The 14,795-nt window shown below is 43.7% G+C and overlaps 2 protein-coding genes across 3 annotated transcripts; one reads left to right on the forward strand and one right to left on the reverse strand.

Moving 5' to 3' along the window:
- Nucleotides 1-320: 320 nt before the first annotated feature.
- Nucleotides 321-3,783, reverse strand: LOC132466487 (uncharacterized). Of its 2 annotated transcripts, none has more exons than XM_060063740.1 (3): nt 3,339-3,783; nt 2,289-2,520; nt 321-1,570 (listed from the first exon to the last, which is right to left on the reverse strand). In XM_060063740.1, exons 1-3 carry the CDS (start codon nt 3,534-3,536, stop codon nt 930-932), a joined length of 1,071 nt encoding a protein of 356 aa, XP_059919723.1. In that variant the 5' UTR covers nt 3,537-3,783; the 3' UTR covers nt 321-929. The 2 variants fall into 2 exon arrangements, with proteins under 2 accessions (XP_059919723.1, XP_059919730.1); XM_060063747.1 differs by having other exon boundaries at nt 3,384-3,782.
- A 503-nt stretch (nt 3,784-4,286) lies between these two features.
- LOC132466526 (F-actin-capping protein subunit alpha-2-like) lies at nt 4,287-10,534 on the forward strand. Its single transcript, XM_060063781.1, has 10 exons — nt 4,287-4,382; nt 6,204-6,267; nt 6,670-6,721; nt 6,811-6,874; nt 6,989-7,195; nt 8,560-8,639; nt 8,790-8,868; nt 8,948-9,019; nt 9,140-9,202; nt 9,295-10,534. Exons 1-10 carry the CDS (start codon nt 4,344-4,346, stop codon nt 9,433-9,435), a joined length of 861 nt encoding a protein of 286 aa, XP_059919764.1. The 5' UTR covers nt 4,287-4,343; the 3' UTR covers nt 9,436-10,534.
- The last annotated feature ends 4,261 nt before the right edge of the window (nt 10,535-14,795 follow it).

Below are 14,795 nucleotides of genomic sequence, written 5' to 3' on the forward strand. Positions count from 1 at the left end.
TGAGGGGACTACTGGTTCTGAGGGGAATACTGCCGCCTAGTCGTCGTCCCTAGTGCCCTGAGGGGACTACTGGTTCTGAGGGGACTGCTGCCGGATAGTGGCCGACCCTTGTGCTTTGAGGGGCCTACTGCCACATAGCGGCCAACCCTTGTGCTCTGAGGGGATTAGTGGCCGACCCTGGTGCTCTGAGGGGAATACTGCCGCATAGTGTCAGGTCCAATTACACATTTCATGATTTCTCCCAGAACATAATCAAGCATCATTTTGTATTGTATTATTAACGAGTGTCAACTGTCTTAAAATTGGATTTACTGCAAAAGTATAGGCCACATTTTATTCTAAGGCAAAAATGTCATCCAACATTGGATCCACAATGCATATCTGTTCATCTTAATTCACCTTAACATATTGCCTATGGGATATTGTCAAGCAAAGTGAGGAAACATATACTAACCCCAACAAAATGTAACTTGCGTCTTGGTGTGGACTTGTATCTGTCGGCTAGGCACAGACCCCATGGTTTAGGGACAACTGAAAGTCTTGCACTGTAAGGCAGCTATTTTCTGATTAAGGGCTAGGCTATTATTTTATATTATCTTTCCATATTTGATTGCCATCATACAGACCCAAACTAACAATGATGATATACATTTTTACAGTACATTTTGATGAGAGCCTTAGGCAAGTCCTAAAATTCCTAACCCTAATTAATTAAAAAATCGTTCATCGGTTATTATATCACATTCTTATTCCAAACTTGAATTTAATTATTTACGATGTGATACGTTTTTTATTTTCAAGAGCAGCTATTCAGATATGCTGAAACCATGTGAAATGCTAGAATTATTTTCAATGATAAATACTTCATTTTGCCAAGCCCTAATCCGTTTGCAACGGGAAACGCTCATCCCCCCTACGACGGAGCCATTCTATGGCGTTGACTTTGCAGCATAGGCACCCTTTGCACCAATGGTGGCTTGTAAACGGTCCCCCCCTCCTGTGGTCCGCTGTGGCCCCCTGTCCAGTCCGTTCCTCCTCAGGGGGGTCAGCTTCCTGAGGCAGCGTAACGACGGCAGAGGCTGATTCTGTGCCCTGAGCATCATGTAACCCTTGACCCCGCACGCCGCCCTGAGCTGCCGGGCCTTCTCCATGGTCTCACTCGACCACTTGACGCCTCGGCCACTCTTCCGGCCCAGCCTGGCCAGCTGATTGGTGTTGAACACCTTCTCAATGTTCTGCACCAGGTTCTGCTTCTCCCGCTCCAGCCTGTGTTTCTCCCGCCGCTCGGTCACCACTGCCCGGAGGAGAATCCCGATTCGCTCGTCCTTCTTTCTCATGGCGTCCTTCAAATGTGCAACCTCACAACCGGGCAAATAAGTGTTTGTGTTTGCCGTGGATTGGCCGTTCTCCTTTGGTTGTTCTGATGGCGGCTCTGGTGAGGGCTCGCACAGGGCCGGGGGTAGGTCCTCGGTGTCGAGTGGTCGTAGAAAAACACAATGTAGAGGCAGTCCAAAGTTCTCTGGTTTTAGTATTGCATCACCTGGGCCATCGTCCGTATTGAAATGGTACCCTACAATAATGGGGACAATCTACAATTAATAATGATATGATTGTCATGGATCTACATGTGGTACCAAATGTAAAGTATCGATTGATTATATTGACTAAAGCAACAGGCTGCTCTGCTGTCTGCTGTATTCAATAAGTAAAAGTCAGCATAAGAAAATAATTAATTGATTAATTGATTAACTGTATAGTGTCTGTATAGTTGTCATCCGGCCGTTTTGAAATTTGGTCACTACAATTTATGGTTGGCCAAAGGGTTTTGGGTCACAAGTCGGGCTGTGATTGGATTTTGCACAAAAGAAAGGCCGATGGAATGCAGACAACATCTAGCCTGTTGGACTTTTTAGGGAAAGCCCATACTGAGGATGCAAACACACCTTTTGGAAAACCGGGGAAATCTGACATAGTAGAAATAACTAAAAGGACATGGTCTCTTAAAATGATCAAACTTGGCTATTTTCTATTATAACAGCGTGCTATAATAAGAATGTTGTGAAAACATTGGAGTCTGCAACATCCACTTTATTTCTACAAAAAACACGATAAGTAGCTATCTTAGGTAATATTTCCAAATGGGATAAATGGAGTACACAAACACCGGACCAATTAGGTCAATGGTCCAACTTCCAACTTGATCCAACACATGTATGAAGCAGTACTCTGATATATTAGCAAGCAATAGGACGCTTTACATTGGACATTTCATCAACAGCTGTTCTTACCATTATCTTCTTTCTCTGTGGGCCCCTTCTCTGAACTCTGGCTATAGGAGTGTTCAACACTGTGTCTTTCTGGCAGAGGGGAGTGAACTAGTGTTTTCGTCAGATTCTCCACTATTTGTCGTAGCGTCTTGTTTTTCTTAAAGTGGTTGAACTTGGTTGGAATTGCATTGGGCTTCAACTTCCTTAGGTTGTCCATGCGCCTGGACTCGTACTGCGACTCCTCGAAGTGGTCCTAAACAGGGTAGCAGAATAAAAATAAATTTAGAACAAACATTATAAAGCAAAGAGATCATTGACAAAAGGCAGATGAGGCAGTTAATCAAAATGTAACGATTCATTCTTTTAGGTTGCTTTTCTGGACTTTTCATGCGTTACCTATTCAATCTTCTACAGATACCAAACATTTAAATGATCAGCTGATGAGGCACCAGTTGCTTAGCAACAGACCCACTGCATAATTAATAGGATTATGAGTGGGTGGGAGAATGGAAATGTATACCTGTTTGTCTCAAACAAATCAAAAGTGAATTTTCTAGATATTAATTAATAATTAGAGTATTGTAAATCATAACTAACATACTTTGTTTATTATGATCATAATGTTTTATGAACTTAAATTGTTAATTTGTGACAAACCGCTCATCAGAATCTAGTGAGACAATATAGCCTTATAATTCGATGTAAATACTGCATTAGGCATAAATAATTATAGTTTTCTTTTATCACAGACACATATATTGACAGATGTTATTTTCTTTACCTTGCATTAGGCATGTTATGCCTGTTATATGATCACCTGGCATTTACTATGACTTATCTCAAAATGATGTTGCAAGACAACTAAAGGCAACATTTTGCATAATGTATTTTAGGTTCAAAATAAAGTGCAGCAACGTTACCCAAGGGGGGCTTACTTTCCAATAGATTTTAATAATATCTGTAAAATGAAAAGGGTTTGTAACGATCGGCCCAATGATTAGTCCAGTCAAACGTACTGGACTAATTATTGACTCAATAAACCACTGCAGAGAGGTGCGGTTCAGGACCCACAGAGAGGTGTGGGTCGGGACCAGGGAGTCTGTAGAGACAGATCACCTCGCAGAGCCTCGACCTGTCGTGGGCTTTCCAGTTGCGCCTTCCAACCATTTTCTCCCATATCTCTCTTCTGACAGGATCTCGGGGAAAACAATGCAATTTCTTCCCCTTCTCGTTGCGACTGGAACAGCCTGTGGCCGAGCAGCCTCCCATGTTGACAGCCCTCACGAGGAGCCAACACACGCGGATCACTGGCGTTAAACGACCAATGCGGTTTAGGTCTCCAACAAGTTATGTAATTTGGTCTCCCAGCATGTATTCGCTTTTTTTTAACCAGGAGGAAACTCATTAAAACACGTGTTATGAGATTGCTGAAGGTTAACTCCACCATCCCGTCACATTGTTGGTTTGTTGCTGCTGTGGTGGCCCGTCGTGAAAGTGTTGCCAGATTGGGCCAGATTTCCCCGCCCAATCTGGCAACACTGGCTATAGCGCGCTGCTGCCAGTGTTGCCATCAGTGTTGCCCAATCTGGCAACACTGCGTTCGTCACGTGACCACTGGGCTCTTCCTGCTTCAGGAATCAGGGTTGCCAGATAAGGACAATATGTGGGTTAGAAACATAAGCTTTTTTTATATGACAGTAAAACGGTTAAACTCAATTCCAGTTTAATTTCAATTATTTCCCTCAAATATAAAACATGAACAGGCATTACTTTAATATTCATTTGATACTGGTATTAGGTTGGAAATTTTGCAACCACGTGAATATATGACATTGTATTCCTCTTAATGTATCTCCTAAGCTGTATTCATTAACAGACACCACTCAATGGTATCTATCGTTTGTCGGATGCATGATTATGGTATGTGATGCACTGTATGATATATAATATATAAATATAATGTTAGATAATATATATGATATACCTAATATTTATATATAAATAACAAATATTATACAGGATATATCCTACCTGGCAACCCCAGCGCCTGTTCTGTTAACAGTTCAATGAGCCAAGATGGCGGACTGCGAAGACCAGCTCACCGATGAAGAGAAGGTATTCGTTTAACATTTAACAATGCACATAACGATATCTGTACTTTAACGTGGCCTTGTCAGTGCTGTTTTCTAAACGATCCCGATGCATGAGGGCGAAGAGGATAAAGTAATAACATGAATCCGGGCTGGCTATCGAGCTAAGCTAACATGTCAGTGTTACGTTTCAGAGTTGACAGTGTACATCAGGATACATTTCGGTGTACACATCAAAGGGCTGGGTTATAGTTCACCTAGCTCACAGTCGTTCGCTAAACACCAGGATGGTCAACATGGTTGATGAGTAGAGGACGAATGTTTAATGTTTAGAATGTGTACATGAAGGAAGTGGAGCTACTTCCTGCACTGAACGACGAGTAGTGACCTGAAACCAACACCTCTACTCATCTAACCAGAGAATTGTATGTGTATACATATATATATATATATATATATATATATACTCTCTTTGGCTTTGAGGTCTGGCTCACATATTTTCGTTGTCGTATAACGTTACTGCTATAGTTTATAATGGTCATATCACCATATCTTGGATCAATACGCGGCGTCACTGGGTGATGCTGCTCCCTCCTGCAGGAACTTGTTAAATAGTTTAGTCTACATTCCTCACCTCAACCACTGTATGACAGCATTGATACTGGGACCACAGCTTGACTCTAGTGATACCGGGACCACAGTCTGACAGCATTGATACTGGGACCACAGCCTGACACTAGTGATACTGGGACGGTCGGACCACAGCCTGACTCTAGTGATACTGGGACCACAGCCTGACTCTAGTGATACTGGGACCACAGCCTGACTCTAGTGATACTGGGACCACAGCCTGACACTAGTGATACTGGGACGGTCGGACCACAGCCTGACTCTAGTGATACTGGGACCACAGCCTGACTCTAGTGATACTGGGACCACAGCCTGACACTAGTGATACTGGGACCACGGCCTGACTCTAGTGATACTGGGACCACAGCCTGACACTAGTGATACTGGGACCACAGCCTGCCATTACTAATACTGGGACCACAGCCTGACACTAGTGATACTGGGACCACAGCCTGACACTAGTGATACTGGGACCACAGCCTGACACTAGTGATACTGGGACCACAGCCTGACACTAGTGATACTGGGACCACAGCCTGACACTAGTGATACTGGGACCACAGCCTGACACTGTTGATACTGGGACCACAGCCTGACACTGTTGATACTGGGACCACAGCCTGACTAGTGATACTGGGACCACAGCCTGACAGAATTTATGCAGGGATGGCCCTTCTGTTGGGTACATATTTGTTCATAAATAATGCACGTTCAGCTGAGCATGGATTTATACAGGTTAAAAATGGCTTTGTGTTGTAAAAGGTTTCTTTATGGGACACTACATTCTAACTTGATTATCAACTATCAGTTCAGTGCTACTACCTGTCTTGGTGAACCTTGGAGAAGTCCTATTTACATAGCTGCTGAACTACAACGTAGTACATCCAACTCTACATGCTTACACACGCAGAACGGCTGCTAAGAAAAGCCCTGCTCGGACACAGATCCTGCTGGCCATTTAAGGAGTGGTCAAAGAAGAGCTAACAAGCTGGGGGCCAACAGCTAGCCCACGGCACCCCTGTGGGCCACAGGTGTCACGGTAGTCGTCTGGATCCTAAAAAGAAGATTACCATTGATCAAAACGGAGAGTAAAATGGATTTTGACAATGAGAGCATTATGCTACTCATAGATCCTCTTCCCTGAGGAAGGGTTTTTGTGAAGACAATGAGCCAAATAATGCATACTAATAGAAACTAATGACCATATCCTTTTCAGGTGCGGATTGCAGCCAATTTTGTTATCCATGCTCCTCCTGGAGAGTTTAATGAGGTCTTTAATGGTAAGTCTTGGTCCTTTAAACTTCCCTAGGCTTCTGCACTGGAATAATAATAATTCGTTTGTAACTGAGGAGGGTATCGAAATTGAAAGACTGAGCACACAGGCTCGAAGCCAATCCATGCATAGAAAACAGTTCACTCTATGCGATCCCTGACAAATTTCCCTGAAGAGAAACCAATGCTACAAAAGACCGCATATAAGTATTGGGTTGCAAAGCCCATTGCGAAATTGTAACAAGGCTTCAATGCGGGCTTGCGTTATAGACAATAGGCAAACATGTGTATCCAACGGTGGATTATGAAAGCCAAGTGTTTTGATTCGATTTCTTTTACCTTTACAAAATTTAGAATGCCTTTGTTCAAGCAAGAACAACTATTATTGATTACTATACACTCTTTTTCAGATGTGCGACTACTGCTCAATAATGACAACCTTCTCCGAGAGGGCGCAGCCAAGTAAGCAAGATTTATTATGCATCCAGAGTAAAATACTGTTTGTACACCAATGCATCCAATTGATTCACGACATTTCTGTTTGAACACAGTGCGTTTGCCCAGTACAACATGGATCAGTTCACCTTAGCCAAAATCGATGGCTATGAAGATCAGGCGAGTCATTTCTAAAAGACAAGATAGTCCGATTATAACATAATACAAGCGGTCATCATGTAACAAGATACTACTCGCATACAGAGGGACTCACTATCCTCCGACCCTCTGTAGGTCCTGATCACAGAGCACGGCGACCTGGGGAACGGACGCTTCTTCGACCCCCACAACAAGGTGTCTTTCAAGTTTGACCATCTGAGGAAGGAGGCCAGCGGCCCGCAGCCCCACGAGGGTGAGGCGGCGCTGCGGTCCTGGACAGAGGCCTGCGACGACGCGCTGCGGGCCTACGTCAAGGAGCACTACCCCAGCGGAGTCTGCACTGTAAGGCCCGTCTGGGGATCCACACGGTTGACATGTTGCCCTATAGGCACTCAATAATAGGGATGGGGATCATTAATATTTATTGACATCGATACCATTTTCGATACTCCTTAACGATCCGAGTCTTTATCGATACCACTATCGATACTTTTCTATTAATTGGTGGAAATACGACGCGTTTTTCGTGATGAGGAAAATAAATTAGGAAATAAATAATTGTATTTTAAATTAAATATGTAATTCTTAATAAATATTGACATCAGTAGTTTTAATTATACATACTAAAATGATTAGAGCACTATACAACTGTATTAGTAATTCAGAAACATGAGTAATACAGTATTCATGTTTCGCACCAAAAACTCAATTAACTAACTATGTTACATTTGAACGCATCATGATAACCTAACAGTCGTTTTACTGAGCCAACCTCAACACATCATCACGCAGCACATCTGAAACTTTATTTACCATTTAAGATAGCTAGCTTGTATGCTGCCTGTTACAACACCGATTTCACAATTGGATTACTATTTTTAACTGACGGGACTAGCGACAGTGTCTGTGTGTGCGATTAACGCTCGTACTTTGAGTGGATGATTAAAACGGGCCCGTCTGTGGTGCGACAGGAGAAGGGGGAGACAGGAGGACTCTTTTCAACTCTTGAGACAGTCGAAGGTACTGCATTTGGCCTTTATTTGATGCACAATGCTAATGTGCTTGGCCATATAGGTTGTGTTCCCCCCTTTACAATAAATGATTTTCGTCTTCTTCGCCCGTTCAGCCATCCTTGCGAGCAAAGTTAACTGCCAGACTTCACTTGTTTTACTTGTAATACTTGTTTGCTTATAATTCCATTCAAAAACATTGGTGGACACGCTGCAGTGATTGGATTGATTTGATTTAAAGGCCTTGACGCGACTCGAGGGACACAACATTACGTTACAGGACCAACGGGACGAAAAAATAAATAAATGAGAGACGGGACTCGTTAGTGGTATCGATAAGCCCAAACGTTAATGATTTTTAAAAAAAGTGGAACCGGGTCCTTGGTAGAACCGGGTTTTGATCCACATCCCTACTCAATAATCAGCAACTCTGCAGTAAACCCAGGTCTGTGTTGAGGGCTGGTTGAAAGCAGCTTAAGGCTGCACTGCTCCTATTTTGGGATGGTATGTTTGTATTTCAAACTGCAGACTCATGAAAGAATGCCTTGCCGTAAAGGTTGGAGAATACTACATTTCCAAAAGTGGAAGTGTTTAATTGGGAGAGATTATGTTGACATGGCAAGAATATTTCCAAAGGGCTCCTTGATCCACAAATAGTAAGAAGCATTCACCTCACTGTGTTGTGATCTGTCTCAGGTTTATGGGAAAACCATAGATGGCCAGCAGACCATCATTGCTTGTATTGAAGGACACCAGTTTCAACCCAAAAACTTCTGGTCAGTTGACATATGAAATAGAATGATTCAAGTGTACAGTGTTATTCCTACAAATGTACTTGACAACCTTTTTTTATTTTCTGAATTAATTTTTTTTGGTGTTTTTATGTATAGTCAGCAAGTATCAATTTGGGCCCTTCTTGTTTGTAGGAACGGCCGCTGTCGCTCTGAGTGGAAGTTCAGCATCTCCCAGTCGACCGCCCAGGTGATCGGAGTCCTGAAGATACAGGTACAATCACGTGGAAGCTCTCCTTACAACGATCCCAGTGGTTCTGTCTTCTGGGTTAAACATTGTGCTGTTGATCCAGGTGCATTACTATGAGGATGGAAACGTCCAGCTTGTCAGTCATAAAGACATTCAAGAAGTACTAACAGTGTCTGTAAGTACGACCCACTCAATTGTTTAAGGTCCAAAGTTCGATAATATCTTGCATTTTACTATTAAACTCCCATTATCAAAAATGTAATGCAATACTTAATGCAGACCTTTCTTTGAGCAGAACGAAGTGCAGACTGCAAAGGAGTTTGTTAAGATCATCGAGGACGCGGAGAACGAATACCAGGTAGGCGTCCTCTCATAAGGGGAGCCCTCAGTGGACCTTTTCCAGCTGTTATTCAGGAATGCTGATCCGCGTCCCTCTGTGTTAACCTGCAGACGGCCATCAGCGAGAACTACCAGACCATGTCGGACACCACCTTCAAAGCTCTACGCAGACAACTCCCGGTCACGCGTACCAAGATCGACTGGAACAAAATCCTTAGCTACAAGATTGGCAAGGAGATGCAGAATGCTTAGAATGCAGTGCCTGTGACGGCTGTGCTTGTTGTGTGTTCAAAGACACAACAGGGGGCGGGGGGGGGGGGGGGGGGATTGTTAATGGGGGCGTAATTAATTTAAATGTCAATGAAAGATGCTCGAAATCTCGTAAGAAAGTTAATTTTTCTTTTGTTTTTCTTTTTGGACTTCTGCCAGGGAATGGGCTTCACTTTAAGGGAATTGAATTGTCTTATTTGCAAACAACTTATCTTGGAACAATTGATGCCTTCGGTGACACTGTGAAGGCTAGGGTTAGTTCCCTGCCACACACACACACACACACACACACTGTCTGACCCCCCCCCCTGTATAGTATGGTGTCATACTGTCACACCACACCTCATGTAGCAAACATTTTAGATGGTGTATCGTAAGATGACATCCTTAATGGAGCTTCCATCACCACCATCATATTAAAAGACTGGTTGGTTGGTATAATGCCTGATATTTAATGACCCAGCTACCAACTGCGTTGCATGATTTCCTCTTTTTATATGAGAAATAGCTGCAGTGTTTGTCAGCCAAAAGCCTCTCATTGGCTGACTGGATTTCATTAGTTGTGAAGCTCAAGGTGCAGGCTGGTTCTGGCTGCTCTCCTATGCAGAGTAAGGTCTCAGATATTGAGTCTGAATAACGTACACTCCCCTTGGCTTAAAAAGTATTCCCTGCCCACTGTTTGCCTTCAGCTTTTGCTATATTTTTTTATACAAAATATAAGTGCATACATATAATATTCAAAAGGAATAAGTAATTAAACCAAATATTATCTTGTATCTATTGGGTTATGCGAATTGTGTCCTAGTGTAACCATGTAGGAGCTGAAGATTATGGGTGCCAAATGTTAACTGTTAATTGAAAAAAAAAAAATCTTTAAATGGCAAAACAAGATCATCCCATATCTATTCATGCCAATAATCAGTTGATGAAGAAAATTCAATCGGATGCAATTTTGTTACAATGAAGCACACATATAGATGAATATGAACACTTTGCATTTGTATAATATATCGTCTGTGTGTGGGATATATATTTCTTGTGTCCAAAAATGTCAAACCATGAATAAAATATTCTGCCATCAGTGTTTGGGTTATGCCACTTTAGTAGAGGTATTTATGAGTGTATTCAACTATATATGTATGTATATAACTAATTATTTTACAATCTTATCAAAACTTATCATTTGATTAACTATAGTTATTGATTTTTGATGTTTGTTTTATTAAAAATTTAGCCTAATCATCAGAGCAGACGGGAACAAGCAGATAAATCAACAAAAAACGGCTTATATCAATACATTTTTATCTTCAAAAATATTACATTTTCTTCTCTAGTCAATAATGAAGCATTATGTATATTATTTGTATTTTATATATTTCACAATCATCTTTTGAATTGCCTTCAACTTTTGGCCACTTGGGAATTACTTAAATCAGGGTTGGGCAACTGGCGGCCCGCATCCTCACTCAGTCAGGCCCACACATATTAAAAAAAAATATATAATAATAATAATTGACTGAGTTACAGAAAACTCGGTCAAGAAGGATGAGAAGAATTCATAGAATTCAAAGGCAAACCCATGCGTCTAGTTTGCTTAGAAACGATATCAGTCATTAAAGATATCCACTTAAGTCGCTACCACAACTACTACAACTGCAATGAATATCATGCTTGTTGGGTTTGAGTTCATTGAGTTGTTGCACTTAATGTTGGGTAACGTTTTTCAGTTTTGTGACAATATTGAATGATGATGTATGTGAGGCCTTTGCAATGATAAAAATACTGATCATTCATGTGGCTGTTTGAGCATGGAAAACATGAAATGAATGTATGTTGGTTCAATTAACATACCGTACATAGGTTATGAGCACCCTAGGGTGCTCATAAGTGTACCTGGTACCAGAGTACCCTAGGCCGAAGATCGATGATCGATTTCGTGATCGTGTCATCTGATCTGAGGCCGCATGTTTTGGACACTCGGGTAAAGAGAGGGGCGGAACTGTCAACCGACCACCATCTGGTTGTGAGTTGGATCAGGGAATGGGGGAAATTTCCGGATAGACCTGGTAAGCCCAAACGAGTAGTGCGGGTGAACTGGGAACGTCTGGAGGAGGCCCCCGTCCTAGGTATCTTCAACTCACACCTCTGGCGGAGCTTTTCTGGCATTCCTGTGGAGGTTGGGGGCATTGAGCCGGAGTGGGCGGTGTTCAAAGCCTCCATTGCTGAAGCTGCGGTGGCTAGCTGTGGCCTCAGGGTCTTAGGCTCCTCAAGGGGCGGTAACCCTCGGACACCGTGGTGGACACCGGTGGTCAGGGAAGCCGTCCGACTGAAGAAGGAGGCCTTCCGGGATATGATATCCTGGAGGACTCCTGACTCGGTTGCAGGGTACCGACAGGCTCGAAGGGCTGCAGCGGCTGCCGTGTCGGAGGCTAAGCAGCGGGTGTGGGAGAAGTTCGGAGAGGCCATGGAGAAGGACTTTCGGTCGGCACCAAAGTGTTTCTGGAAGACTATCCGGCACCTCAGGGGGGAGGGGGAAACGGGGAACCATCCAAGCTGTGTACAGTAAGGATGGGACTCTGTTGACCTCAACTGAGGAGGTCGTCGGACGTTGGAAGGAACACTTTGAGGAACTCCTGAATCCGAATAACACGCCCTCTATGTTGGAGGCAGAGCTCGAGGTTGATGGTGTTTCGTCGTCAATTTCCCTGGTGGAGGTCACTGAGGTAGTCAAACATCTCCGCAGTGGCAAAGCCCCAGGGATTGATGAGATCCAGCCAGAAATGCTAAAGGCTCTGGGTGTTGAGGGGCTGTCATGGTTGACACGCCTATTCAACATCGCGTGGGAGTCGGGTACAGTGCCAAAGGAGTGGCAAACCGGGGTGGTGGTTCCCCTGTTCAAAAAGGGGGACCAGAGAGTGCGTGCCAATTACCGGGGTATCACACTTCTCAGCCTCCCTGGTAAAGTCTACTCCAAGGTGCTGGAAAGGAGGGTTCGGCCGATCGTCGAACCTCAGATTGAAGAGGAACAATGCGGTTTTCGCCCCGGACGTGGAACTACGGACCAGCTCTTCACTCTCGCAAGGATCCTGGAGGGGGCCTGGGAGTATGCCCATCCGGTCTACATGTGTTTTGTGGATCTGGAGAAGGCGTATGACCGGGTCCCCCGGGAGAAACTGGGAGGTGCTGCGGGAGTATGGGGTAAGGGGGTCTATCCTCAGGGCCATCCAATCTTTGTACTCCCAAAGCGAGAGCTGTGTTCGTGTTCTCGGCAGCCAGTCAGTTTCGTTCTCAGTGGGTGCTGGTCTCCGCCAGGGCTGCGCCTTGTCACCAATCCTGTTTGTGATATACATGGACAGGATATCGAGGCGTAGTCGTGGTGGGGAGGGGTTGCAGTTCGGTGGTCTGAGGATCTCGTCACTGCTTTTTGCAGATGATGTAGTCCTCATTGGATCATCGGCCTGTGACCTTCAGCACTCACTGGATCGGCTGGCGGCCGAGTGTGAAGCGGCTGGGATGAGGATCAGCACCGCTAAATCTGAGGCCATGACTCTTAGCAGGAAACCGGTGGATTGCTTACTCCGGGTAGGAAATGAGTCCTTAGCCCAAGTGAAGGAGTTCAAGTACCTCGGGGTCTTGTTCGCGAGTGAGGGTACTATGGAGCGTGAGATTGGCCGGAGAATCGGAGCAGCGGGGGCGGTATTGCGTTCGCTTTACCGCACCGTTGTAACGAAAAGAGAGCTGAGCCGCAAGGCAAAGCTCTCGATCTACCGGTCGATCTTCGTTCCTATCCTCACCTATGGTCATGAGGGCTGGGTGATGACCGAAAGGACGAGATCGCGGGTACAAGCGGCCGAGATGAGTTTTCTCAGAAGGGTGGCTGGCGTCTCCCTTAGGGATAGGGTGAGAAGCTCAGCCATCCGTGAGGAACTCGGATTAGAGCCGCTGCTCCTTTACTTAGAAAGGAGTCAGCTGAGGTGGTTCGGGCATCTGGTAAGGATGCCCACTGGGCGCCTTCCTTGGGAGGTGTTTCAGGCACATCCAGTGGGGAGGAGACCTCGGGGAAGACTCAGGACTAGGTGGAGAGATTATATCTCAACACTGGCCTGGGAACGCCTCGGGATCCCCCCGTCAGAGCTGGTCAATGTGGCCCGGGAAAGGGAAGTCTGGGGCCCCCTGCTTGAGCTGCTCCCCCCGCGATCCGACCCCGGATAAGCGGATGACGATGAGGATGAGGGACATAGGTTATGATTCTGGAAGATTTTTTAGGTAGTGGCCATCCCCAAAATGCTCCAGAATACAGGAAATCATATCTACCAAATTCAAAATTGTGTAGCTTCTCTAAGCTCACGTTAATTTGAAGTGTGCAGTCATGTGACCCTCTGATGGTTATGATGAAAAATGTGGCCCTCTTTATCATAAAAGTTGCCATCCCTGACTTGAATACTGGGGCTGGTATGAAATGAGGAACTGTAATCTCTTTCTGATTGAGCTCCCCACAATGAAGTTATTTATAGGAAGTACTTAACTCATCCATTATTATGCGATACCTCTGTGTTTTTGTTTGTATTAATTCATCTCATTACTTGTATATATACTAATACTAATTATTTGTATTACTCTTTGTTTTCTGGTAGTCCTTAAACAAATATGGCAGGTCACCTATATATAGACAATACAATATCCAGACAATACATAATAGTGCTTAAACAACAAAAGGAAGAAGCAGTTTGAAATGTAATGAGTCAGAGCTACAATATCTAAACTGTACTGGAAGGAATAATGCATACATTTGACTGTCATGAGGGCAAGAACTTTTATTAAGGCATGAAATGGGTATGAATACAGTAGACATGCCCTAGTTATATGCCCAAAGACCATAGACCTCCTTTGTTTTGGAAATACCTTCATTCATATTTTTTCCTTTGCTTATAAACAGTGAACCCATATAAAAATATGCTCTGCATCCAACTTCTGCCATTGTCAGTGTTTCTACACCACCCACATTTTATCTAGTTGGTTACGGTACATCTACTTGACCACTAGAGGGCATGGCTTTGCATAACAATGGGAGTATGTTCATCCCAAATGTAGAACCAAAAGACCACTCTTTTATTTATTGTTTGAGCCCAATATAACTATATCTATGTTCACACATATATATACATACATACATATGTATAAACACGTATATATATGCATATGTATATATATATATATATGTGTGTGTGTATATATATATATATATATATATATATGTATACATATATGTATGTATGTCAGTTTGTTGTAACTAAGACACTAAAGGAAATCAACCAAACCACTAATCTCAAGCTCATGCTATT

This window comes from Gadus macrocephalus, chromosome 1, assembly GCF_031168955.1.
Source record: "Gadus macrocephalus chromosome 1, ASM3116895v1".
In the NCBI taxonomy this organism is placed as follows: domain Eukaryota; kingdom Metazoa; phylum Chordata; class Actinopteri; order Gadiformes; family Gadidae; genus Gadus; species Gadus macrocephalus.